Genomic DNA, 26,516 nt, shown 5'->3' on the forward strand with positions numbered 1-26,516 from the left:
CTTCAAGCTCAAGGAACATCAGAGTCAGATCGCACCATCCGTCATTGTGTGAGCCAAAGTGGACTTCATGGGAGAGGACACCATTATTAAAAAAAAAAGCCAGACTGGAATTTGCCAACTACATGTTGACAAGCCACAAAGCTTCTGGGAGAATGTGCTATGGACAGATGAGACACAAATGAACTTTTTGGCAAGGCACATCAGCTCTATGTTCACAGACGGAAAAGTGAAGCATATCAAGAAAAGAAAACTGTCCCTACTGTGAAACATGGTGGAGGCTCTTATGTTCTGGTGCTGCTTTGCTGCATCTGGCACAGGGTGTCTTGAATCTGTGCAAGGTACAATGAAATCTTAAGACTATCAAGGGATTCTAGAGAGAAATGTGCTGCACGGTGTCAGAAAGCTTGGTCTCAGTCGCAGGTCATTGGTCTTGCAACAGGATAATGACCCAAAACACACAGCTAAAATCACCCAAGAATGACTAAGAGGACAACATTGGACTATTCTGAAGTGGCCTTCTAAGAGCCCTGACCTAAATCCTATTAAGCATCTTTAGAAAGAGCTGAAACATGGCATCTGGAAAAGGCGACCTTCACACACTAGACAACTGGAGCAGTTTTCTCTTGAGGAGCGGCCAAAAAACCTGTCGAGAGGCGCAGAAGTCTCTTTGACAGTTACAGGAATCGTTTGATTGCAGTGATTGCCTCAAAAGGTTGTGCAACAAAATATTAAGTTACTGAGGAGGAGTAAGAGGAGGAGGAGGAGGAAGAGGAAAAGGAGGAGGAGGAGGAGGAGGAGGAAGAGGAAAAGAAGGAAGAGGAGGAGGAAGAGGAGGAAGAATGAATAAAGAAGTGTCAATGCTCTACCAGATCATGAACAAACAGCCAAGCAATGGTGTAAATAATAATGTGGTTACAATTAAAATATAACTTTTAATAATAATTTGTTAAAAAAGTTACCACACAACACGTAAGGTTGTAAAACCAACCTAGAATCAATAAGAGAGCAAGTATAGTGTATAGCTCTTACTATCACAACACGGACAATTTGACAGTAAGGGATTCCCCTACCATACATAAGGATAGACAAGGTGGCAAGAAAAGAGTAATTGCCACACTATGTGTATGCCAATATAAACAGTCGCATACCCTACAGTGTAAAATCACCAGATTCACTGGTTAATAACCACTGTGGCAGAAAGATAAATACTGTTCCAATAGGGGAGGGGGCAAAAACAGCCTCACAATACTCCCCAAATAGCAACAATCTGACCTTAAACATTGTATGACCTCCCAACGCGTTTCTTAATTGACTTAATCATCAGGGGATTCTGGACAACAAACCAAGAGCTGCAAAGAAACAGTGTGGTCAGAGAAGGAAAAGAGCTCGCCATCATTTCTATCCAGGCAGATTTCATGAGTTTTATTTTTTAGAAAATTCTGTGGAAGCAGAAAAGCAGCAATGTCTGACTGTCATTTGTTCATTTTCAAAGATGTTTTTATTTATTATTACTTTTCTCAAATTCAAGTTATTTCTATGACCATTGTGGGTTTTTCTTTCATTAACCAAGGGGTACCAACAATTTTGACCACATGTATATAATCCTTTTTTATACCACAAATACAGCACCCACACTTAGAATCCACTTATATACTACATATAGAGCACCCACACTGCACACATACAGGATATATAATCCACATATATACCACATATACAGCACCCACACTGCACACATACAGTATATATAATCTGTTTATATTCCACATATACAGCACCCATACTGCACACATACAGTATATATAATCACTTATATACTACATATAGAGCACCCACACTGCACACATACAGTATATATAATCCACTTACATACCACATATAGAGCACCCACATTGCACAATTACAGTATATATAATACACTTATATACCACATATAGAGCCGCACACTGCACACATACAGTATATATAATCCACATATATATACCACATATACAGCACCCACACTGCACACATACAGTATATATAATCCACATATATACCACATATACAGCACCCACACTGCACACATACAGTATATATAATCTGTTTATATTCCACATATACAGCACCCATACTGCACACATACAGTATATATAATCACTTATATACTACATATAGAGCACCCACACTGCACACATACAGTATATATAATCCACTTACATACCACATATAGAGCACCCACATTGCACAATTACAGTATTTATAATACACTTATATACCACATATAGAGCCCCACACTGCACACATACAGTATATATAATTCACATATATATATACCACATATACAGCACCCACACTGCACACATACAGTATATATAATCCACATATATACCACATATACAGCACCCACACTGCACACATACAGTATATATAATCTGTTTATATTCCACATACACAGCACCCATACTGCACACATATAGTATATATAATCACTTATATACTACATATAGAGCACCCACACTGCACACATACAGTATATATGATCCACATATATACCACAAACACAGCACCCACACTGCACACATTCAGTATATATAATCTGTTTATATTCCACATATACAGCACCCATACTGCACACATACAGTATATATAATCACTTATATACTACATATAGAGCACCCACACTGCACACATACAGTATATATAATCCACTTACATACCACATATAGAGCACCCACATTGCACAATTACAGTATATATAATACACTTATATACCACATATAGAGCCCCACACTGCACACATACAGTATATATAATCCACATATATATACCACATATACAGCACCCACACTGCACGCATACAGTATATATAATCCACATATATACCACATATACAGCACCCACACTGCACACATTCAGTATATATAATCTGTTTATATTCCACATATACAGCACCCATACTGCACACATACAGTATATATAATCAATTATATACTACATATAGAGCACCCACACTGCACACATACAGTATATATAATCTGTTTATATTCCACATATACAGCACCCATACTGCACACATACAGTATATATAATACACTTATATACCACATATAGAGCCCCACACTGCACACATACAGTATATATAATCCCTTTATATACTCAATTGTATTGCGTTTTTTTTATCTGGCAGTTCTCAATAAACCCGCAGTCTGACACTTACTGTACACACTACACTCACACAGCACACATACTATCCGTGTACCCGCGGCAGTCAGTAGATGATACATTGTCACATTTAGAGAGTTACTTTTGTGCCTCATATCATTAATTTAATGTGTCCCCCAAACAATGATACATTTCACCCTCGAGTAAATTTACTCAGAAAAGTAGACGTTTTTTCTATACTAAGACATTACTATCATTAGATCGTAAGCTCCAGTGAACCGGATCTTCTCTTTTTTCTAATTTTAGATCTTGCTAGAAAAAATACAAAATAACTCCTGCTGCGCTGGAAATCGAGAGACCTCATAGTTTCCATACACTGTGTGCCGTGATATATGAGGGTCGCGCTTCCTCCCAATCAGGCCAGTTACTGAATTCCCAAGTACCCCAGAGTCCCTATGGTCTCAGCAGGCTCTGTCCTTGTGTCCTTATAGCTACTAGTTTGATACCTAATTTAAAGGGACCCTAAGATGACTGCTGACAGCCCCCCAGAAATGCATGGACACGTGAGAACAACATGAATGAAAAAAACGGAAATCGATATGTGAATGGAGCCCAACGAGAAGGTGGCCGCGAAATATGGACGTCCTGACTGCTGGGTCTTCACATGTTGCTTATAAGAAAGCCGCGGAGACACCATCACGTGTTTCTCAACGCTGCCAGGAAACTATCCAGTTTACTAGCCACAGACAGCCGTTCCATTGCCCCCACTAGCCAGATTCCTACTCCACACTGATGAGGGGCAAATACCCCGAAACGGCTGTCTGTGGATGGATACCAAGGTTTGGTATAGGTGGTCTCCTTGACTGGAGACTGCCCTTCCCGTGGTTGTTCCTTCCCGGTGAAAGACCTGGCTAGTTTCCTGGCAGCGTTGAGAAACACGTGATGGTGTCTCTGCGGCTTTCTTATTTGCATACTTCCCAGGGGGCGTTGCTCTAGAATCACTGCGTTGAGAAACACGTGATGGTGTCTCCGCGGTGGATATGTTGATCTCCCTAAGGTCAACAATGCTTGCTTAAGTAGTCTTTTACTAGGCATTGCCCACACTAGCCAGATTCATACTCCACACTGATGAGGGGCAAATACCCCGAAGCGGCTGTCTGTGGATGGATACCATGTTTGGCATAGGTGGTCTCCTTGACTGGAGACTGCCCTTCCCGTGGTTGTTCCTTTCCGGTGAAAGACCTGGCTAGTTTCCTGGCAGCGTTGAGAAACACGTGATGGTGTTTCCGCGGCTTTCTTATTTGCATACTTCCCAGGGGGCGTTGCTCTAGAATCACTGCGTTGAGAAACACGTGATGGTGTCTCCGCAGTGGATATGTTGATCTCCCTAAGGTCAACAATGCTTGTTCACATGTTGCTTGTCTGACCCTTCCTTTACTGCAGCCCCCATATCTGGCCACGTCACGAAGAGCCATAAGAGGCGTCAAAGTAGAGAATGTTCTGGAGAAGAGTCCAGAACATTTTGTGCAGATTTGTGTTTCCACAGACTTGTGATGTCCTTCTGCTCTCTGTCAACGGAAATGTCTACCTCTTGGCCAACTTCTCTATTTTATCAGAAAACGTCTTAAAAAAAAAAAGAACTGTTTCCTTATCTTTATCACGATGTCCCAACACCAAGAAATAAACCGCATCATGATAAGATGTCCAAGCTGAGGACTAAAACTACAACATATAACTGGTATAACCTAGGCATCGCTTGTATATAATATACTCTACACACAAAAAGTTCGGGATATTTGGCTTTTGGGTGAAATTTATGGAAAACCCAAAAAGTTCCTTCTGCAGTGATATTTTATCATGTGGCATTAAGTAGAAGAAGCAATGGAGATTACCTCATGTCAAACTATTTATTGAAACAAAAGCCTACACCAGTGGTGGGTATACCCCTCCACCCCTCAAAATATGTCAGTGTCTCGATAACTTGTCATGTGGCCTTGAACATCAATTATAGCTGCCGACACCTCCTGCTGGTCACCAGTGGAGTTATTGTCTCCTGAGGCATGGCATCCCACTCTTCTTGAAGGCCCTCTCTCAGGTCATTGAGGTTCTGGGGTACAGAGTTCTGGCCTCTACATGTCGACTCAGCTGATCCCATAGGTTGTGTATGGGATTCAGGTCTGGAAAAAGTGCAGCCGCTCCATCTGAGGCCCCCCAGTCTCCAGGAGCCATTCCCTAATGATGTTACCTCGATGATTTGGAGCATTGTTGTTCTGGGGTACAAAGTTATGGCCTCTACATGGCGACTCAGCTGATCCCATAGGTTGTGTATGGGATTCAGGTCTGGAAAAAGTGCAGCCGCTCCATCTGAGGTCCTCCAGTCTCCAGTAGCCGTTCCCTAATGATGTGACCTCGATGAGTTGGAGCATTGTCATCCATGAAGACATTAGATCTGTGTTGGTCAAGCAGAGGCACAATGACTGGATTAATGTTATTCCAGTAGTAGGGGCTGTCACTGTACCATTCACACAATGTAGTGCCGTTCTGTACTGACAATACACTGGCCCACACTAACACCACCACCACCAAAGGCTCGTCTGGTGACAGCAGTGGCTGGTTCATAGCGCTCTCCTTGATGTCTCCAACATCATTGGAAGCCATCACTTCTGCTCAGCGTGAATCGACTTTAATCAGTGACCAGCACTGAGGCCACTGGTCCCTCTTCCAGAGTAGATGATACTTGTGCCTGGTGATGCGGACAGGTACCTTGCAGGTCATCTAGCAAGCAGACCACACTGATGTAAAAGGTTTAGAATGGTCTGACGTGAACCTTCTGTAAATGTGCCTGGAGTTGTGTGACATTCATCATCCGGTTCTGAATTGTATTGTTCACAATGAAGCGGTCATCAGTGTGGAATGTGGCCAAAGGACGTCCACTTCTCTGCCTTTCTGTGACTCTTCCAGTCTCTCTGTGTCTCTGTACAACCTGCTGGTGACACACTGTGACTATCTAAGCTCAGTGGCCTCTTCTGTCTGAGAACATCCTGCTTGAAACATCGCAATGTCGTGGTACTGCTGTTCAGTTAATAGGTATCGTCTTGGTCTCATGATGTCAAAATGTGAACAGTATAATGAGGGGAACTGATTAAATACCAATTCTAACTGAACTCCAAAATTTATGGATCAAACACTAGTTGTGAATTTTGCCATTAAGCTCCTTATTAGAGAACAGCAAGCTGTGCAAAAAGTCCTGAGACATTGAACAATTGGACATGAGAATCCAAAGGATTAGAGAAGGTCACCTGGACAGGTTAGCCAAATATCCTGAACACTTTGTGAATAATGTATATGTACAGCTGGTATAACCTGGGCATCTCCTGTATATAATTATATATGTACAGCTGGTATAACCTGGGCATCTCCTGTATATAATTATATATGTACAGCTGGTATAACCTGGGCATCTCCTGTATATAATTATATATCTACAGCTGGTATAACCTGGGCATCTCCTGTATATAATTATATATGTACAGCTGGTATAACCTGGGCATCTCCTGTATATAATTATATATGTACAGCTGGTATAACCTGGGCATCTCCTGTATATAATTATATATGTACAGCTGGTATAACCTGGGCATCTCCTGTATATAATTATATATGTACAGCTGGTATAACCTGGACATCTCCTGTATATAATTATACATGTACAGCCGGTATAACCTGGGCATCTCCTGTATATAATTATATATGTACAGCTGGTATAACCTGGGCATCTCCTGTATATAATTATATATCTACAGCTGGTATAACCTGGGCATCTCCTGTATATAATTATATATGTACAGCTGGTATAACCTGGGCATCTCCTGTATATAATTATATATGTACAGCCGGTATAACCTGGGTATCTCCTGTATATAATTATATATGTACAGCTGGTATAACCTGGGCATCTCCTGTATATAATTATATATGTACAGCCGGTATAACCTGGTCATCTCCTGTATATAATTATATATGTACAGCCGGTATAACCTGGGCCTCTCCTGTATATAATTATATATGTACAGCTGGTATAACCTGGGTATCTCCTGTATATAATTATATAAGTACAGCTGGTATAACCTGGGCATCTCCTGTATATAATTATATATGTACAGCCGGTATAACCTGGGCATCTCCTGTATATAATTATATATGTACAGCTGGTATAACCTGGGCATCTCCTGTATATAATTATATATGTACAGCTGATATAACCTGTGCATCTCCTGTATATAATTATATATGTACAGCCGGTATAACCTGGGCATCTACTGTATATAATTATATATGTACAGCTGGTATAACCTGGGTATCTCCTGTATATAATTATATATGTATAGCTGGTATAACCTGGGTATCTCCTGTATATAATTATATATGTATAGCTGATATAACCTGTGCATCTCCTGTATATAATTATATATGTACAGCTGGTATAACCTGGGCATCTCCTGTATATAATTATATATGTACAGCTGGTATAACCTGGGTATCTCCTGTATATAATTATATATGTACAGCTGGTATAACCTGGGTATCTCCTGTATACAATTATATATGTACAGCCGGTATAACCTGGGCATCTCCTGTATATAATTATATATGTACAGCTGGTATAACCTGGGCATCTCCTGCATATAATTATATATGTACAGCCGGTATAACCTGGGCATCTCCTGCATATAATTATATATGTACAGCCGGTATAACCTGGGCATCTCCTGTATATAATTATATATGTACAGCCGGTATAACCTGTGCATCTCCTGTATATAATTATATATGTACAGCCGGTATAACCTGTGCATCTCCTGTATATAATTATATATGTACAGCCGGTATAACCTGTGCATCTCCTGTATATAATTATATATGTACAGCTGGTATAACCTGGCATCTCCTGTATATAATTATATATGTACAGCTGGTATAACCTGGGCATCTCCTGCATATAATTATATATGTACAGCCGGTATAACCTGGGCATCTCCTGCATATAATTATATATGTACAGCCGGTATAACCTGGGCATCTCCTGTATATAATTATATATGTACAGCCGGTATAACCTGTGCATCTCCTGTATATAATTATATATGTACAGCCGGTATAACCTGTGCATCTCCTGTATATAATTATATATGTACAGCTGGTATAACCTGGGTATCTCCTGTATATAATTATATATGTACAGCCGGTATAACCTGGGCATCTCCTGTATATAATTATATATGTACAGCAGGTATAACCTGGCATCTCCTGTATATAATTATATATGTACAGCTGGTATAACCTGGGCATCTCCTGTATATCATTATATATGTACAGCTGGTATAACCTGGGTATCTCCTGTATATAATTATATATGTACAGCTGGTATAACCTGGGCATCTCCTGTATATAATTATATATGTACAGCTGGTATAACCTGGGCATCTCCTGTATATAATTATATATGTACAGCTGGTATAACCTGGGCATCTCCTGTATATAATTATATATGTACAGCTGGTATAACCTGGGCATCTCCTGTATATAATTATATATGTACAGCCGGTATAACCTGGGCATCTCCTGTATATAATTATATATGTACAGCTGGTATAACCTGGGCATCTCCTGTATATAATGATATATGTACAGCTGGTAAACCCTGGGCATCCTCTGTATATAATTATATATGTACAGCTGGTATAACCTGGGCATCTCCTGTATATAATTATATATGTACAGCTGGTATAACCTGGGCATCTCCTGTATATAATTATATATGTACAGCTGGTATAACCTGGGCATCTCCTGTATATAATTATATATGTACAGCTGGTATAACCTGGGTATCTCCTGTATATAATTATATATGTACAGCCGGTATAACCTGGGCATCTCCTGTATATAATTATATATGTACAGCTGGTATAACCTGGGCATCTCCTGTATATAATTATATATGTACAGCTGGTATAACCTGGGCATCTCCTGTATATAATATATATGTACAGCTGGTATAACCTGGGCATCTCCTGTATATAATTATATATGTACAGCTGGTATAACCTGGACATCTCCTGTATATAATTATATATGTACAGCCGGTATAACCTGGGCATCTCCTGTATATAATTATATATGTACAGCTGGTATAACCTGGGCATCTCCTGTATATAATTATATATGTACAGCTGGTATAACCTGGATATCTCCTGTATATAATTATATATGTACAGCTGGTATAACCTGGGCATCTCCTGTATATAATTATATATGTACAGCTGGTATAACCTGGGCATCTCCTGTATATAATATATATGTACAGCTGGTATAACCTGGGCATCTCCTGTATATAATTATATATGTACAGCTGGTATAACCTGGATATCTCCTGTATATAATTATATATGTACAGCTGGTATAACCTGGGCATCTCCTGTATATAATTATATATGTACAGCCGGTATAACCTGGGCATCTCCTGCATATAATTATATATGTACAGCCGGTATAACCTGGGCATCTCCTGTATATAATTATATATGTACAGCCGGTATAACCTGTGCATCTCCTGTATATAATTATATATGTACAGCCGGTATAACCTGTGCATCTCCTGTATATAATTATATATGTACAGCCGGTATAACCTGTGCATCTCCTGTATATAATTATATATGTACAGCTGGTATAACCTGGCATCTCCTGTATATAATTATATATGTACAGCTGGTATAACCTGGGTATCTCCTGTATATAATTATATATGTACAGCCGGTATAACCTGGGCATCTCCTGTATATAATTATATATGTACAGCAGGTATAACCTGGCATCTCCTGTATATAATTATATATGTACAGCCGGTATAACCTGGGCATCTCCTGTATATAATTATATATGTACAGCTGGTATAACCTGGGCATCTCCTGTATATAATGTTATATGTACAGCTGGTAAACCCTGGGCATCCTCTGTATATAATTATATATGTACAGCTGGTATAACCTGGGCATCTCCTGTATATAATTATATATGTACAGCTGGTATAACCTGGGCATCTCCTGTATATAATTATATATGTACAGCTGGTATAACCTGGGTATCGCCTGTATATAATTATATATGTACAGCCGGTATAACCTGGGCATCTCCTGTATATAATTATATATGTACAGCTGGTATAACCTGGATATCTCCTGTATATAATTATATATGTACAGCTGGTATAACCTGGGCATCTCCTGTATATAATTATATATGTACAGCTGGTATAACCTGGGCATCTCCTGTATATAATATATATGTACAGCTGGTATAACCTGGGCATCTCCTGTATATAATTATATATGTACAGCTGGAATAACCTGGACATCTCCTGTATATAATTATATATGTACAGCCGGTATAACCTGGGCATCTCCTGTATATAATTATATATGTACAGCTGGTATAACCTGGGCATCTCCTGTATATAATTATATATGTACAGCTGGTATAACCTGGATATCTCCTGTATATAATTATATATGTACAGCTGGTATAACCTGGGCATCTCCTGTATATAATATATATGTACAGCTGGTATAACCTGGGCATCTCCTGTATATAATTATATATGTACAGCTGGTATAACCTGGACATCTCCTGTATATAATTATATATGTACAGCCGGTATAACCTGGGCATCTCCTGTATATAATTATATATGTACAGCTGGTATAACCTGGGCATCTCCTGTATATAATATATATGTACAGCTGGTATAACCTGGGTATCTCCTGTATATAATTATATATGTACAGCCGGTATAACCTGGGCATCTCCTGTATATAATTATATATGTACAGCTGGTATAACCTGGATATCTCCTGTATATAATTATATATGTACAGCTGGTATAACCTGGGCATCTCCTGTATATAATTATATATGTACAGCTGGTATAACCTGGGCATCTCCTGTATATAATATATATGTACAGCTGGTATAACCTGGGCATCTCCTGTATATAATTATATATGTACAGCTGGAATAACCTGGACATCTCCTGTATATAATTATATATGTACAGCCGGTATAACCTGGGCATCTCCTGTATATAATTATATATGTACAGCTGGTATAACCTGGGCATCTCCTGTATATAATTATATATGTACAGCTGGTATAACCTGGATATCTCCTGTATATAATTATATATGTACAGCTGGTATAACCTGGGCATCTCCTGTATATAATATATATGTACAGCTGGTATAACCTGGGCATCTCCTGTATATAATTATATATGTACAGCTGGTATAACCTGGACATCTCCTGTATATAATTATATATGTACAGCCGGTATAACCTGGGCATCTCCTGTATATAATTATATATGTACAGCTGGTATAACCTGGGCATCTCCTGTATATAATATATATGTACAGCTGGTATAACCTGGGTATCTCCTGTATATAATTATATATGTACAGCCGGTATAACCTGGGCATCTCCTGGATATAATTATATATGTACAGCTGGTATAACCTGGGTACACAAGACAACAGGACATTGAGGGATGTACATAAAAGTCTCTGCTCTACATTTGTGCCGTATTCATGGTCATATATCAGGCGTTCGATATTAGCGGAATATATACCACCCCTTCCTTCCCCCGGTAAGACCAGCGCTTCTCTCACTTCTCGATATTCTAATCCCTCAGTTTCCCGTTCTCTACTTCTGAACATTAATGAGACGCCTCGTCGTAAGCCCGAATGTCGAGTGTATGAGGTATGAGGCTGCGACGCCTCACTGATTTCACGGGGAAACCATCAGCTCCTGGAAAGGGTCCTCAGGACCCCGCAATCAGCTCCAGGACCCTCAGCTTATCTGTACATTTCTGCAAATCTGGAGGCTTCGTTTAGTGGATAATGCTGACTGGAAAGTTCTAAAAATGGCTACAGTAAAGACCAACTTCTCTATTAATGCAAAAATATCAGTTCTCATACATACAGTTGTGCTCAAAGGTTTACACACCCCGGCAGATTTTTATCTTTCTTGGTCTTTTTTCAGAGAATATGAATGATAACACAAAACCTTTTTTTTCCACTCATGGTTAGTGGTTGGGTGAAGCCATTTATTGTCATCTACTGTGTTTTCTCTTTTTAATCATATTGACAACCAAAAACATCCAAATGGCCCTGATCAAAAGTTCACACACCCTGGTGATTTTGGCCTGATAACATGCACAGAAGTTGACACAAATGGGTGTTAATGGCTAATAAAGGTAACGTTCTCACCTGTGACCTGTTTGCTTGTAATCAGTGTGTGCATAAAAGCTGAGTGATTTTCTGGGATCCAGACAGACTCCTGTATCTTTCATCCAGCCATTGACGTTTTTGGATTGTGAGTCATGGGGAAAGCAAAAGAATTGTCAACAGATCTATGGGAAAAGATAGTTGAACTGTATACAACAGGAAAGGGATACAAAAAGATATCCAAGAAATTGATAATGCCAGACAGCAGTGTTCAAACTGTGATTAACAAATGGAAAATCAGGGGCTCTGTAAAAACCAAACCATGATCAGCTAGACCAACAAAAGTTTCAGCCACAACTGCCAGGAAAATTGTTCAGGATGCAAAGAAAAACCCACAAGTAACATCAGCTGAAGTACAGGACTCACTGAAAACTAGTGGTGTGGCTGTTTTAACATCCACAATAAGGAGGCACGTGAAGAAAAATGGTCTGCATGGTAGACTCACCAGAAGAAATAATTACTGCACAAATGCCACAAAGTATCTCGCCTACACTACACCAAAAAGCACAGAGACAAGCCTCCAAATTTCTGAAACAAGGTAATTTGGAGTGATGAGACCAAAATCGAACTTTTTGGCCACAACCATAAACATTACATTTGGAGAGGTGTCAACAAGACCTATGATGAAAGGAACACCATTCCTACTGTAAAGCATGGAGGTGGATCGCTGATGATGTGGGGATGTGTGAGCTACAAAGGCACAGGAAACTTGGTCAAAGTTGAAGGAAAGATGAATGCAGCACGTTATCAGCAAATATTGGAGGGACATTTGCACTCATCAGCCTGGAAGCTGCACATGGGATGTACTTGGACGTTCCAACATGACAACGATCCAAAACACAAGGCCAAGTCGACCTATCAGTGGCTACAGCAGGACAAAGTGAAGGTTCTGGAGTGGCATCCCAGTCTCCTGAGATCAATATCATTGAGCCACTCTGGGGAGAACTCAAGCACGCAGCTCATGCAAGAAAGCCCAGGAATTTACAGGAACTGGAGGCTTTTTGCCAAGAAGAATGGGCAGCTTTACCATCTGACAAAATAAAGAGCCTCATCCACAACCACCACAAAAGACTTCAAGCTGTCATTGATGTTAGAGGAGGCAATACATGGTATTAAGAACTGGGGTGTGTGAACTTGTCATCAGGGTCATTTGGATGTTTTTGGTTGTCATTAGGATTTAGGATTATGACCAGGCGTCTTCTGCCAGGAAGATGTTCCATTCCAGAAGATACAAGTCTACTGGAAGGGCACGAAGATGCCAGGAAGACGCCCAAGTAGAAGCCGCTTCTGGAAAGTCTCCTTTTTTGGGGATTTTTTTTTTGGCAGTTTTTGAAGAGTTCTGGAGGATACTTTTCCATGGAGTGGGGGGGTCCATTAGGTCTTTTCTGACATATTTGCCAACAATTTATGAAATTGAAACACCCCTTTAACTTAAAAGCAGTACAGGGGTGTGGTCATAAAATGCTCCAAAATTGTGCCGCAATGCCTGGTCCAACCCTGGGTTTCCTGATTAAACCCCAGCAACCTCCCCATAGGCAATGTATAACACTGTTATGAGATGATTTAAGTACGAAGCTATTATTTTTGAGCAATGTATGTCGGTATTATGTCAGTACTATATGGTGGTATTTAATTGGCATGGTGTGGAATTGTAAAGAATATTGTTATGGAGTATAGCGGTGTTGAGCTCTGTGACATTGTATGGCAGGGGTATTTTATGGCATTGTATGACAGCATTATATGGCACTGCATGGCATTGTATGGCATGATTATTGTATGGCATTGTATGGCAGCACACTGTATGGTAAGGATACTGTATGGTACTGTATGGCACTGTATAGCATGGATATTGTATGGCAGGGGTATTATATGACATTGCATGGCAGCATTGTAATGCATTGTATAGAATGGATATTGTATAGTATTGTATGGTACTATATGACAGGGGCATTGTATGCCATTGTGTTGGGCATTGTATGGCTGCACTGTATGACACTGTATGGCATGGATATTGTATGGTATTGCATGGCATTATATGGCATGGTATTGTATGGCAGGGGTATTATATGGCAATGTAAGGCATTACATGGCAGGGGTATCGTATGGTATTCTATGGCTGCATTGTATGGCACTGTATGGCACCATTGTAAGGTATTGTATGGAATGGATATTTTATGGTATTGTATACCATTGTACGGCACTGCATGGTAGGGATATTGTATGGCATTGTATGGCATTGTATAGCAGGGGTATTGTATGGCATTGTATAGCAGGGGTATTGTATGGCGTTATAGGGCAGGGGTATTGTATGGCATTGTATAGCAGGGGTATTGTATAGCAAAGGTATTGTATGACATTGTATGGTAGGGGTATTGTATGGCATTGTATAGCAGGGGTATTGTATGGCATGGTATGGCAGGGGCATTGTATGGCATTGTATAGCAGGGGTATTGTATGACATTGTATGGCAGGGGTATTGTTTGGCATTGTATAGCAGGGGTATTGTATGGCGTTATATGGCAGGGGTATTGTATGGCATTGTATAGCAGGGGTATTGTATGGCATTGTATAGCAGGGGTATTGTATGGCATTGTATAGCAGGGGTATTGTATGGCATTGTATAGCAGGGGTATTGTATAGCAGGGTTATTGTATGGCATTGTATGGCAGGGGTATTGTATGGCATTGTATAGCAGGGGTATTTTATGGCATTGTATGGCAGGGGTATTGTATGGCATTGTATAGCAGGGGTATTATATGGCATTGTATAGCAGGGGTATTGTATGGCATTGTATAGCAGGGATATTGTATGGCATTGTATAGAAGGGGTATTGTATGGCATTGTATAGCAGGGGTATTGTATAGCAGGGGTATTGTATGGCATTGTATAGAAGGGGTATTGTATGGCATTGTATAGCAGGGGTATTGTATGGCAGTGATATTGTATGGCATTGTATAGCAGGGGTATTGTATGGCATTATATGGCAGGGGTATTGTATGGCACTGTATGTCATTGTGTGCCCTTGTATGCCAATGTGTTGCAGGGGCACTCTATGGCAGCATTGTATGGTACCGTATGGTAGTATTGTATGGTAGCACTGTGTGGCAGCATTGTGTGGCACTGTATGGCATGGGTACTCTATCAGTGCTGCAGAATGAACCGCACAGGGCACTCTGCATTGTGAGGAGGGCACTGAACCAGGATTAGTGCCAGTGGTGCGACCTCCTATATTGCACAGATCGGAGAGAGAAGCAATAGGAATAAATATAAGACATTATCTCCGGTTATCTCATCTAGTTCTTGTATTGTTGTCCTAGGACCAACATCAATAACTGCAAAAATCCAGAAATGGGGAATGTGATGAGAACCTCCGCTCCGCCAGACAAAATCTCTGCCTCTCACACAGGTCAGTGCCGGCGTGGTATTACGTGGATGTCACCGCCGATCGCCCGCCGTTCCTCGGCACCATTCCGCGCTTGCTTTAGATGGTCCATATCTCATTACTTTTTCCGCCATCAGGTACAGAAAGTGATTTTTTGGCCGTTATTTACGACTATCCCCCTCCGGACATCAGCGAGCCGATATTCTACTTTGGAGAGAAACTGCGGGTCATTTCCGAGTAAGTTATCACTATATGAACCTTTTTATTCTTAGACGTAACGGTCTTTATAGTGTTGGTGGCTATATGAGTGGAATAGGGGGGTCACTGGTGACCGGGGCGGTGTAATACAATAGTAATGCTCAAGGTATATTACCAACATTTAATCCACATGCCCACAATTCGGAAATGCTCACGAAATGTCTGCGTACCACCGCACCATTCAGTCATTTTGGGACAGACGAGGTTGGCAGAATACATCGCTCGGCCCCGCTCCATCCTAACGTGTCAGTTCCTATTCCTGGGATTGGCTGGGGTCACGGAGATCAGACCCCCACTGGTTACCGACTACCGTTTGGACTTTAAATGTTAAATACGACCTTTTAAAGGGGCTGTCCAGTCACGTAAAATGTAACCATCATCGTTTTTATTTAATAAATGAATAGTACACATGAGAAGAAGCAACTTTCTAATATATCTTATCAGACAAATTTGCTTCTTTCTCTGCCAGAATTGATCAGTCATTATCAACATTCTCAATTCTGAGGCAAAATCTGTGTTTGATGAAGATTTTCCCATTACTGAGTTAGGAGATGGCGGTTGGTACTGATGAGATTCTATGAAGATAGAAGAGGGAACAGAGCTCTGCCTGTAGCTCCTCCCTCTTAATCTAGCTCCTCCCTCAGCCTCTAGCGCCTTCATCTGCCTCTAGCTCCTCCCTCTGCCTCTAGCGCCTCCCTACACCTCTAGCTCCTCCCTCCGCCTCTAGCTCCTCCCTCCGCCTCTAGCTCCTCCATCTGCCTCTAGCTCCTCCATCTGCCTCTAGCTCCTCAATCTCTCTTGTTCCTCCCTCTACCTCTAGCTGCTCCCTCCACCTCTAGCTCCTCCCTCAGCCTCTATATTCTCCTTATGCTTCTATATTCGCCCTATGCCTCTAGCTCCTCCATCTGCCTCTAACTCCTCCCTCAGCCTCTATATTCTCCTTATGCTTCTATACTCGCCCTATGCCTCTAGCTCCTCCATCTGCCTCTTGCTCCTCCCTCTGCCTCTAGCTCCTCCCTCCACCTCTAGGTCCTCCATCTGCCTCTAGCTCCTCAATCTCTCTTGTTCCTCCCTCTGCCTCTAGCTCCTCCCTCCACCTCTATATTCTCCTTATGGTTCTATATTCGCCCTATGCCTCTAGCTCCTCCATCTGCCTCTAGCTTCTTCATCCATCTCTTGCTCCTCCCTCTGCCTGTAGCTCCTCCCCCAGCTTCTATATTCTCCTTCAGCCTCTATATTCTCCCTATGCCTCTAGCTCCTTCATCCATCTCTTGCTCCTCCCTCCGCGTCTAGCTCCTCCAACTGCCTCTAGCTCCTCCCTCCGCCTCTGGCTCTTCCATCTGCCTCTAGCCCCGCCATCCGCCTGTAGCTCCTCCCTCTGTTTCTAGCTCCACCCTCCACCTTTAGATCCTCCATCTGCCTATAGCTCCTCCCTCTGCATATAGCCCCTCCCTCTACCTATAGTTTCTCCATCCTTCTCTAGCTCCTCCCTCTGCCTCCAGCTCCTACATTCACCTCTAGCTCCTCCCTCTGCCTCCAGCTCCTCCCTCTGCCTCCAGCTTCTACATTCACCTCTAGCTCCTCCATCTGCCTCCAACTCCTCCCTCTGCCTCCAGCTCCTACATTCAGCCCTAGCTCCTCCCTCTGCCTCCAGCTCCTCCCTCTGCCTCCAGCTCCTACATTCAGCCCTAGCTCCTCCCTCTGCCTCCAGCTCCTCCCTCCACCTCCTCTTTCTCTGCCTCTAGCTCCTCCCTCAGCCTCTATATTCTCCTTATGCTTCTATATTCGCCCTATGCCTCTAGCTCCTCCATCTGCCTCTAGCTCCTCCCTCTGCCTCTAGCTCCTCCCTCCACCTCTAGGTCCTCCATCTGCCTCTAGCTCCTCAATCTCTCTTGTTCCTCCCTCTGCCTCTAGCTCCTCCCTCCACCTCTATATTCTCCTTATGGTTCTATATTCGCCCTATGCCTCTAGCTCCTCCATCTGCCTCTAGCTTCTTCATCCATCTCTTGCTCCTCCCTCTGCCTGTAGCTCCTCCCCCAGCTTCTATATTCTCCTTCAGCCTCTATATTCTCCCTATGCCTCTAGCTCCTTCATCCATCTCTTGCTCCTCCCTCCGCGTCTAGCTCCTCCAACTGCCTCTAGCTCCTCCCTCCGCCTCTGGCTCTTCCATCTGCCTCTAGCCCCGCCATCCGCCTGTAGCTCCTCCCTCTGTTTCTAGCTCCACCCTCCACCTCTAGATCCTCCATCTGCCTATAGCTCCTCCCTCTGCATATAGCCCCTCCCTCTACCTATAGTTTCTCCATCCTTCTCTAGCTCCTCCCTCTGCCTCCAGCTCCTACATTCACCTCTAGCTCCTCCCTCTGCCTCCAGCTCCTCCCTCTGCCTCCAGCTTCTACATTCACCTCTAGCTCCTCCATCTGCCTCCAACTCCTCCCTCTGCCTCCAGCTCCTACATTCAGCCCTAGCTCCTCCCTCTGCCTCCAGCTCCTCCCTCTGCCTCCAGCTCCTACATTCAGCCCTAGCTCCTCCCTCTGCCTCCAGCTCCTCCTTCTGCCTCCAACTCCTACATTCAGCTCTAGCTCCTCCCTCTGCTTCCAGCTCCTCCCTCCACCTCCTCTTTCTCTGCATCTAGCTCCTCCCTCCACCTCTAGCTCCTCCATCCTCCCATAGCTCCTCCCTCAAACTCTAGCCCCTCCTTCTATCTGCATAGAATTTCATCAGCACCAACTGCCATCTCTGATCTCAGTAATGGAAAAGTCTTCAGTGAATACAGATTTTACATTAGAATTGAGAATTTTAATGACTGATCAATTATGGCAGAAAAAGAAGCAGATTTCTATGATAAGATAGATTACAAAGTTGGTTATTTTCATGTGCACTATTGGTTTATGAAATAAAAATTAAAATGACGGTTACTCTTTAACTAAAATATAAGAAAAAGCTTCAATGCTGCCTTATAATAAAGCAGTAACACTGTCCTTTACCATTGTCCTTGCTGACACTCCCTGGTCTCATGCCAGTCTCTGTAGCAACAATGCCATGTCGAAAGAAGAGGATATGTAGAGAGCTGGGAGCCCCAGTGTGACATTTCACCCCGCACAGGCTCCTGACTGCCAATAACCCATCGGGTTCATGCAGTGCTCCGGATTGACTGAGGATTCCCCCTACATCTAACCGCTTAGATACCACAGGTGCTGCTCTCAGGCATCTAAGGGGTTTAACTGCTGCAATCAATCACAACCTGGTGATGTCTGCTTTGTAAAACATCATACATATATGATGGAGGTTGGGATAAGTGGGCAGATGTAAAGTAGGGGGTGGGTCTGTTCACTAAGGGGGGTCCAAAGAGGTTACATGTCCTACCGCCATGGTGGTACAATATGTGACTGCTGCACCTAATCACTGGTAGAAGCGGTCACATATCATTCCAATATGTTAGTGGTGATTTGGCCAGGGGTGTATTATACTGCTTTTTTTAAATGTGAAAGTGTTTTTTTAAAACTTTCCTATTAGTTGCAGCAGTATTATAGTAATCAGGAGGGGGACATATATGCCAGGAGGGACCCAGAATGGGAACATATATACCAGGAGGAGGACATATTTACCATCAAGGGGGCAAGTAAACCAGGAAGATGACATATATTCCAGGAGAAGGACATATATACCAGGAAAAGGGGCAAATAAACCAGGATAGGGACATATATACCAGAATTAGCCCAGAAGGGGGATATGTATACCAGGAGGGGCCCAGGATCAGGACATATATACCAGAATCGGGACATATATCAGGATGGAGACAAATAAAGCAGGATATGGTCATATATACGTATATAGACGTATATACCAGGATGGGGACATATATACCAGAATGGGGACACAATAACCGGGATGTGGGCATGTATACCAGAAAGAGAACATATATACTAGAATGAGCCCAGGAGGGATATATATATATATATATATATATATATATATATATATATATATACATACACACACCATAATCAGGATATATATACCAGGTTGGGGACAAATAAACCATGATGTGGACATATATACCAGAAAGGGGACATATATACCAGGATGAGGACATATATACCAGGATGGGAACATATATACCAGTAGGTGGACATATATATCAGGGTGGGGACATATATACCAGAGTATGGACATCTATACCAGGATGTGGACATATATACCAGAAGGTGGACATATATACCAGGAGAGTGATATATATATATATATATATATATATATACCAGGAAGGGGACATATACTGTATACGAGGAGGGGCCCAGAATGGGGACATATATAGCAGGAACGGGACATATATATCAGGAGGAGCACAGGATGGAGACATATATACCTGGAGGAGGATATATATACCAGGAGGGACCCAGGATGGAGAGACATATATCATGAGGGGGGCATATATATTTGTATATAAAGTTGTGGGGGGATATTATACAGAGGGGCAGTGTGTGTGGGGATATTATACATAGGGGCTGTGTGCTAAAGATATTATGGAGCGAGATGGTGTATTATTATTATTATTATTATTATTATTCATTTCTTGAGAAAAATACTTTGTTTTATAGAACAACTTCAAGGGTTCTAACATTTTTGGCCAGTATGGGGTCTTGAAATTCCTTGTGGCAGCCCTGAATGGGGGCAAATTACACAGAAAATGGTATACGCCATATATAATGTGCTACAGAACAGTGTAGTGCAGGTGGGTTTATATAGATACAGGTGGGGTCATGATAAAATTAGCAGAATCATGCAATGGAAAATTACTTTCCTGTGTCTGAGAAAAACAAAAAACCTCAAAAGATGTTAATGCAAATCTGGTGCTAAGTGCAAGAAGAGGACACTATAAACAGGGCCGAAAAAAGACATTCAACAAATTATCCCGGCTATAACACCACCCGACTGCCAGAAAATAAGTCACCACTTATGTGCCTATGACAACTCTTCTTGCTCTTGTATAGTGGCAGCTCAGCGTCATTAGGACCGCACAGTAACCAATTAGAATCAATCTGAGCTGTCGAAGTTCTGTGCAAATGAAAAGTTTTGCAAAGTTAAAGGAGTTGTCCGACATAAACTCAAAATTTTTTGGTAAGCCAATCTGTGCTGTATTGTCATATAAATCACCTCTACATTGTTATTTTTTGTTTTCTAACTTTTGTTCCTCTTGAATTCACCCTTTATTCTCTGCAACTCCTTGTTTATATTCAGCTCTAGCAAACTGACCACTTCCTGTGCTAAACCTCCCAGTCAGAGCTGGCACCGCCCGGCCTCAGTGTCCAGCCTCGCCCCCTGCCCGGCCTCTGCCCGCCCCCTGCCCACATTCCCTGTCAGTATTCAGCCTCAGCACTGACCTGTTATCACTACAGCATTGCAAATAACAGCCCCACATCGGGCTCTGCACCACACACCACATCGGGCTCTGCACCGCACACCACATCGGGCTCTGCACACCACACCACATCGGGCTCTGCACCACACACCACATCGGGCTCTGCACCACACACCACATCGGGCTCTGCACCGCACACCACATCGGGCTCTGCACACCACACCACATCGGGCTCTGCACCACACACCACATCGGGCTCTGCACCACACACCACATCGGGCTCTGCACCGCACACGCACATATGGCTCTGCACACCACACGCACACATTTGGCTCTGCACCACACACCACATCGGGCTCTGCACCACACACATCGGGCTCTGCACCGCACACGCACATATGGCTCTGCACACCACACGCACACATTTGGCTCTGCACCGCGCACGCACATATGTTTCTACACACCACACGCACATCGGGCTCTGCACCGCACATGCACACATATTGCTCTGCACCACACACACACACACATATGGCTCTGCACCGCACACACACATATGGTTCTGCACCGCACACACGCACATAGGACTCTGCACCACACACGCACATCGGGCTCTGCACCGCACACGCACATTGGGCTCTGCACCGCACACGCACATCGGGCTCTGCACCGCACACACACAGGGCTCTGCACCGCACACACATGGCTCTGCACCGCACACGCACACATATGGCTCGGCACCGCACACATATGGCTCTGCACCGCACACGCACACACATATGGCTCTGTACCGCACGCGGCGCTCTGCACCGACCCCTCCATCCCCATCCCCATCGGGAACACATGTAGGGAGTACATACTCACCCGTCCTCGGTCCCCGCCGCTCCTGCATGTTCGCACGCTGTTTGTGCTCTGGCCATATCAGCACAGTAGTGACGTCACCACTGTCCTGAACTGTCAGACACAGACTGCACGGACAGTGATGAGAAGCAGCGTTGCGCTGCTTCTCATCAGCACTTTCAAATGTACCGGCATCTGTGATCTGCGATGCCGGTACATTTGAATGTGCGATCCAGAGCAGGGGGCCCGCTGCTGGCGCTGACACCACGGCAGCCGCCGCCAGGCCCCTCCCCCAGGTCACAGACCCCACAGCAGTGCAGGGGGAGGTTTTGGGCAGAGTACGGGGTGCGGGGGAATGTGTGGGAGGGTGCAGGGAAGGGGGCGGGGCTCATCACACTGTACCCGCCCAGCAGGGAGGCGACATGCTGTTACAGATTTGCATGTCAACATGGCCCTGCCCATGTTGACATGAAATGACCGGAAGCAGCAAAATCGCGGCAGGAGCGGTCACATGACCCCTCTGAGCCGGGGGAGAGGGGCTGACAGCAGGGCAGGTAAGTGCTCTCTATCTACTTACCTGCCCCAATGTAGCCCAATAGTGTAATAATAAAAAAAGTCAAAGAAGCCAGATAACCCCTTTAAGCAGCTGTATCAAAGTTATTTAATTTCTCCTTAAAGCTCCATACTAACGTTCTGCAAGTGCAATAAAGTTTGTATTTCCATTTTATTATAGCGAGGGAGGATGGTGGAGAGTTGTATCTCTTAAATCAGGCCGGGAAAACTATATACCATCAAAGTGTGTGGCCAAAGTCTACCACGGGTGAGTGCAAAGCCGGTATCATTTTTGGAATTAGAATACAAGTCTATAGAATATTAAAGAAAGTCAAATATTTCTCAACTCCGAACCGCCTGTTTCCCCTTAAAAACATCATCACTTATCAAAAACAACAGTAAAAGATAGAGCTGTGGGAAGGGAGGAAGGGTATGCAGCTGCAGCATCAGAAGGAGGAGGAGCTTCCAGAGGGAGGGAATTGATTGGCTCAGAGCACACAGCACAAGAGACCTGTAAGGGGGATAAAAATTGGTAATATTCAGGGTACAGACACCATTTCTGCTGCAAATGTATCGATGCTTAAAGGGGATCTGTCAACCGATGTATTCACAAATATGGAGGGACCTGTCAATCAAGCCAAACTGGGCAGGGAGGAGCCACCTACTGGGTGCCATTTAGAATGTCCATAGAGGGGCCTATAGACCCACATGTGCCCCAATATATTCTTCCCTGGGCATTCATACTTTAAAGAATCCTTTGGAAATGGAAGAATCTGTTTGCAATGCACACACTGTCAGGATTCCCTGTGAGTGGCTTAACTTTTGTATGCTTGTGGTCACACAGTAATTCAATACTTGAAGTCACGTACCACCAGGACTCTCATCCACTTCTTCTATCTTATTATATCGAGAGAAGTGGCACTTGGTTGACCCAAGACCGCCCACCTGAGCTGGAAGTACATAAAAATCCTGACAGTGTGCACATTGCACATTGTTACAATTCTGCAGCCTGTAGTCACACACAGTCACTGGATATTGTTCTATTCAGTATGGAAAAACCCTTTAAAAATAATACAGGCTGTAAAGGGGGAGGCAGGAGTAGTTTATTGCCGGGCCCCTCACATTGTAGGCCGGGCCCTGTAGCAGTCACAAGAGCGCTCTCTTCATTGTCCTCATTCGCTGTTGGGCCATTTCACTTTTGCAGGTGGCTTTTTGATGGAGTTGGGAGAGAAAAGTCTGAACAACTACTACAGCTGCCGGAATCGAAGAATGGATCGTTCATGATCAGACAAAGTGAGACTAAAAAAGGTAAAATGTTGGAGGTGCACAGTGCTGAAGCCAGAAGAATCCGTCACATTCACCGCTGCCCCTATAAGAATTAAAGGAGTATTCCTGCCACTCACAAATATGGCATATCCTCAGGATATACCAAAAATGTCTGACAGACAGGCCCCCACCTCTGAGAACTTCTTCTACTTTGGGTCCTCATGATGCACTATTAGGAATGATCTATGCATGTGCGGATCTCTTCATTTACTCCTATGAAACATACGTGGCTCTCTTCACTTACTCCTATGAAACATACGTGGCTCTCTTCTTTCTCTTCTATAAAGCATGCGTGGCTCTCATCATTCACTCCTATGTAGCATACGTGGCTCTCTTCCTTCTCTTGTATGACACACACGTGGCTCTCTTCATTCACCTCTATGAAACATATGCGTCTCTCTTCCTTCATTTCTGTGACGCATGCATGGCTCTCTTCACCTACTCCTATGAAGCATGCGCGGCTCTCTTCCTTCTCTTCTATGAAGCATGCGCTTTTCTCTTCACTTACTCTATGAAGCGTACGTGGTTCTCTTCCTTCTATTCTATGAAGCATACGTGGCTCTCTTCACTTACTCCTATGAAGCGTACGTGGTTCTCTTCACTTACTCCTATGAAGCATACGTGGCTCTCTTCACTAACTCCTACGAAGCGTACGTGGATCTCTTCACTTACTCCTACGAAGCGTACGTGGATCTCTTCACTTACTCCTATGAAGCATACGTGGCTTTCTTCACTTACTCCTACGAAGTGTACGTGGTTCTCTTCACTTACTCCTATGAAGCATACGTGGCTCTCTTCACTAACTCCTACGAAGCGTACGTGGCTCTCTTCACTAACTCCTACGAAGCGTACGTAGATCTCTTCACTTACTCCTATGAAGCATACGTGGCTCTCTTCACTAACTCCTATAAAGCATACGTGGCTCTGTTCCTTCTCTTCTATGAAGCATGCGCTTTTCTCTTCATTTACTTCTATGAAGCATACGTGGATCTCTTCACTTACTCCTATGAAACACACGCGGCTCTCTTCATTTACTCCTATGAAGCATACGTGGCTCTCTTCCTTCTCTTCTATGAAGCATACTCAGCTCTCTTCACTTACTCCTCTGAAGCATACGCGGCTCTCTTCACTTATTCCTCTGAAGCATACGCGGCTCTCTTCACTTACTCCTATGAAGCATACGCGGCTCTCTTCACTTACTCCTATGAAGCCTACTCAGCTCTCTTCATTTACTCCTATGAAGCATACTCAGCTCCCTTCACTTACTCCTATGAAGCATACGCGGCTCTCTTCACTTACTCCTATGAAGCATACGTCGCTTTCTTCACTTACTCCTATGAAGCATACGCGGCTCTCTTCATTTACTCCTATGAAGCATACGCGGCTCTCTTCACTTACTCCTATGAAGCATAAGCTGCTCTCTTCACTTACTCCTATGAAGCATACTCAGCTCTATTCACTTACTCCTATGAAGCATGCTCAGATCTCTTTACTTACTCCTATGAAGCATACATGGCTTTCTTCACTTACTCCTATGAAGCATACGTGGCTCTCTTCCTTCTCTTCTATGAAGCATACTCAGCTCTCTTCACTTACTCCTCTGAAGCATACGCGGCTCTCTTCACTTACTCCTCTGAAGCATACGCGGCTCTCTTCACTTACTCCTATGAAGCCTACTCAGCTCTCTTCATTTACTCCTATGAAGCATACTCAGCTCGTTTCACTTACTCCTATGAAGCATACGCGGCTCTCTTCACTTACTCCTATGAAGCATACGCGGCTCTCTTCACTTACTCCTATGAAGCATACGTCACTCTCTTCACTTACTCCTATGAAGCATACTCAGCTCTATTCACTTACTCCTATGAAGCATACTCAGCTCTATTCACTTACTCCTATGAAGCATACTCAGCTCTATTCACTTACTCCTATGAAGCATACTCAGCTCTCTTCACTTACTCCTATGAAGCATACTCCGCTCTATTCACTTACTCCTATGAAGCATACTCAGCTCTCCTTACTTACTCCTATGAAGCATACGTGGCTCTCTTCTCTTACTCCTATGAAGCATACGTGGCTCTCTTCACTTACTCCTATGAAGTATACTCAGTTCTCTTCACTTACTCCTATGAAGCATACTCAGCTCTATTCACTTACTCCTATGAAGCATACTCAGCTCTATTCACTTACTCCTATGAAGCATACTCAGCTCTCTTCACTTACTCCTATGAAGCATACTCAGCTCTATTCACTTACTCCTATGAAGCATACTCAGCTCTCTTCACTTACTCCTATGAAGCATACTCAGCTCTCT

The 26,516-nt window shown here is 43.1% G+C and overlaps 2 protein-coding genes across 6 annotated transcripts in view; one reads left to right on the forward strand and one right to left on the reverse strand.

Moving 5' to 3' along the window:
• TG (thyroglobulin) overlaps positions 1-26,516 on the reverse strand; it is a 221,975-nt gene that overhangs the window by 43,951 nt on the left and 151,508 nt on the right. The gene's annotated exons all lie outside the window — the stretch shown is intronic.
• SLA (Src like adaptor) overlaps positions 1-26,516 on the forward strand; it is a 43,538-nt gene that overhangs the window by 8,903 nt on the left and 8,119 nt on the right. For all 5 annotated transcript variants that reach the window (XR_012754650.1, XR_012754651.1, XR_012754652.1 and 2 more), the window contains exons 2-5: positions 15,803-15,891; positions 16,005-16,104; positions 23,058-23,144; positions 24,081-24,184. Coding sequence is in view for 1 of the 5 variants with exons in the window: in XM_075352847.1 (XP_075208962.1) it covers positions 15,834-15,891; positions 16,005-16,104; positions 23,058-23,144; positions 24,081-24,184 (349 nt within the window). In the remaining 4 variants the exon portion in view is untranslated. The remainder of the gene's footprint in view (positions 1-15,802; positions 15,892-16,004; positions 16,105-23,057; positions 23,145-24,080; positions 24,185-26,516) is intronic.

This window comes from Anomaloglossus baeobatrachus, chromosome 6 (genome assembly GCF_048569485.1).
Source record: "Anomaloglossus baeobatrachus isolate aAnoBae1 chromosome 6, aAnoBae1.hap1, whole genome shotgun sequence".
NCBI lineage: Eukaryota > Metazoa > Chordata > Amphibia > Anura > Aromobatidae > Anomaloglossus > Anomaloglossus baeobatrachus.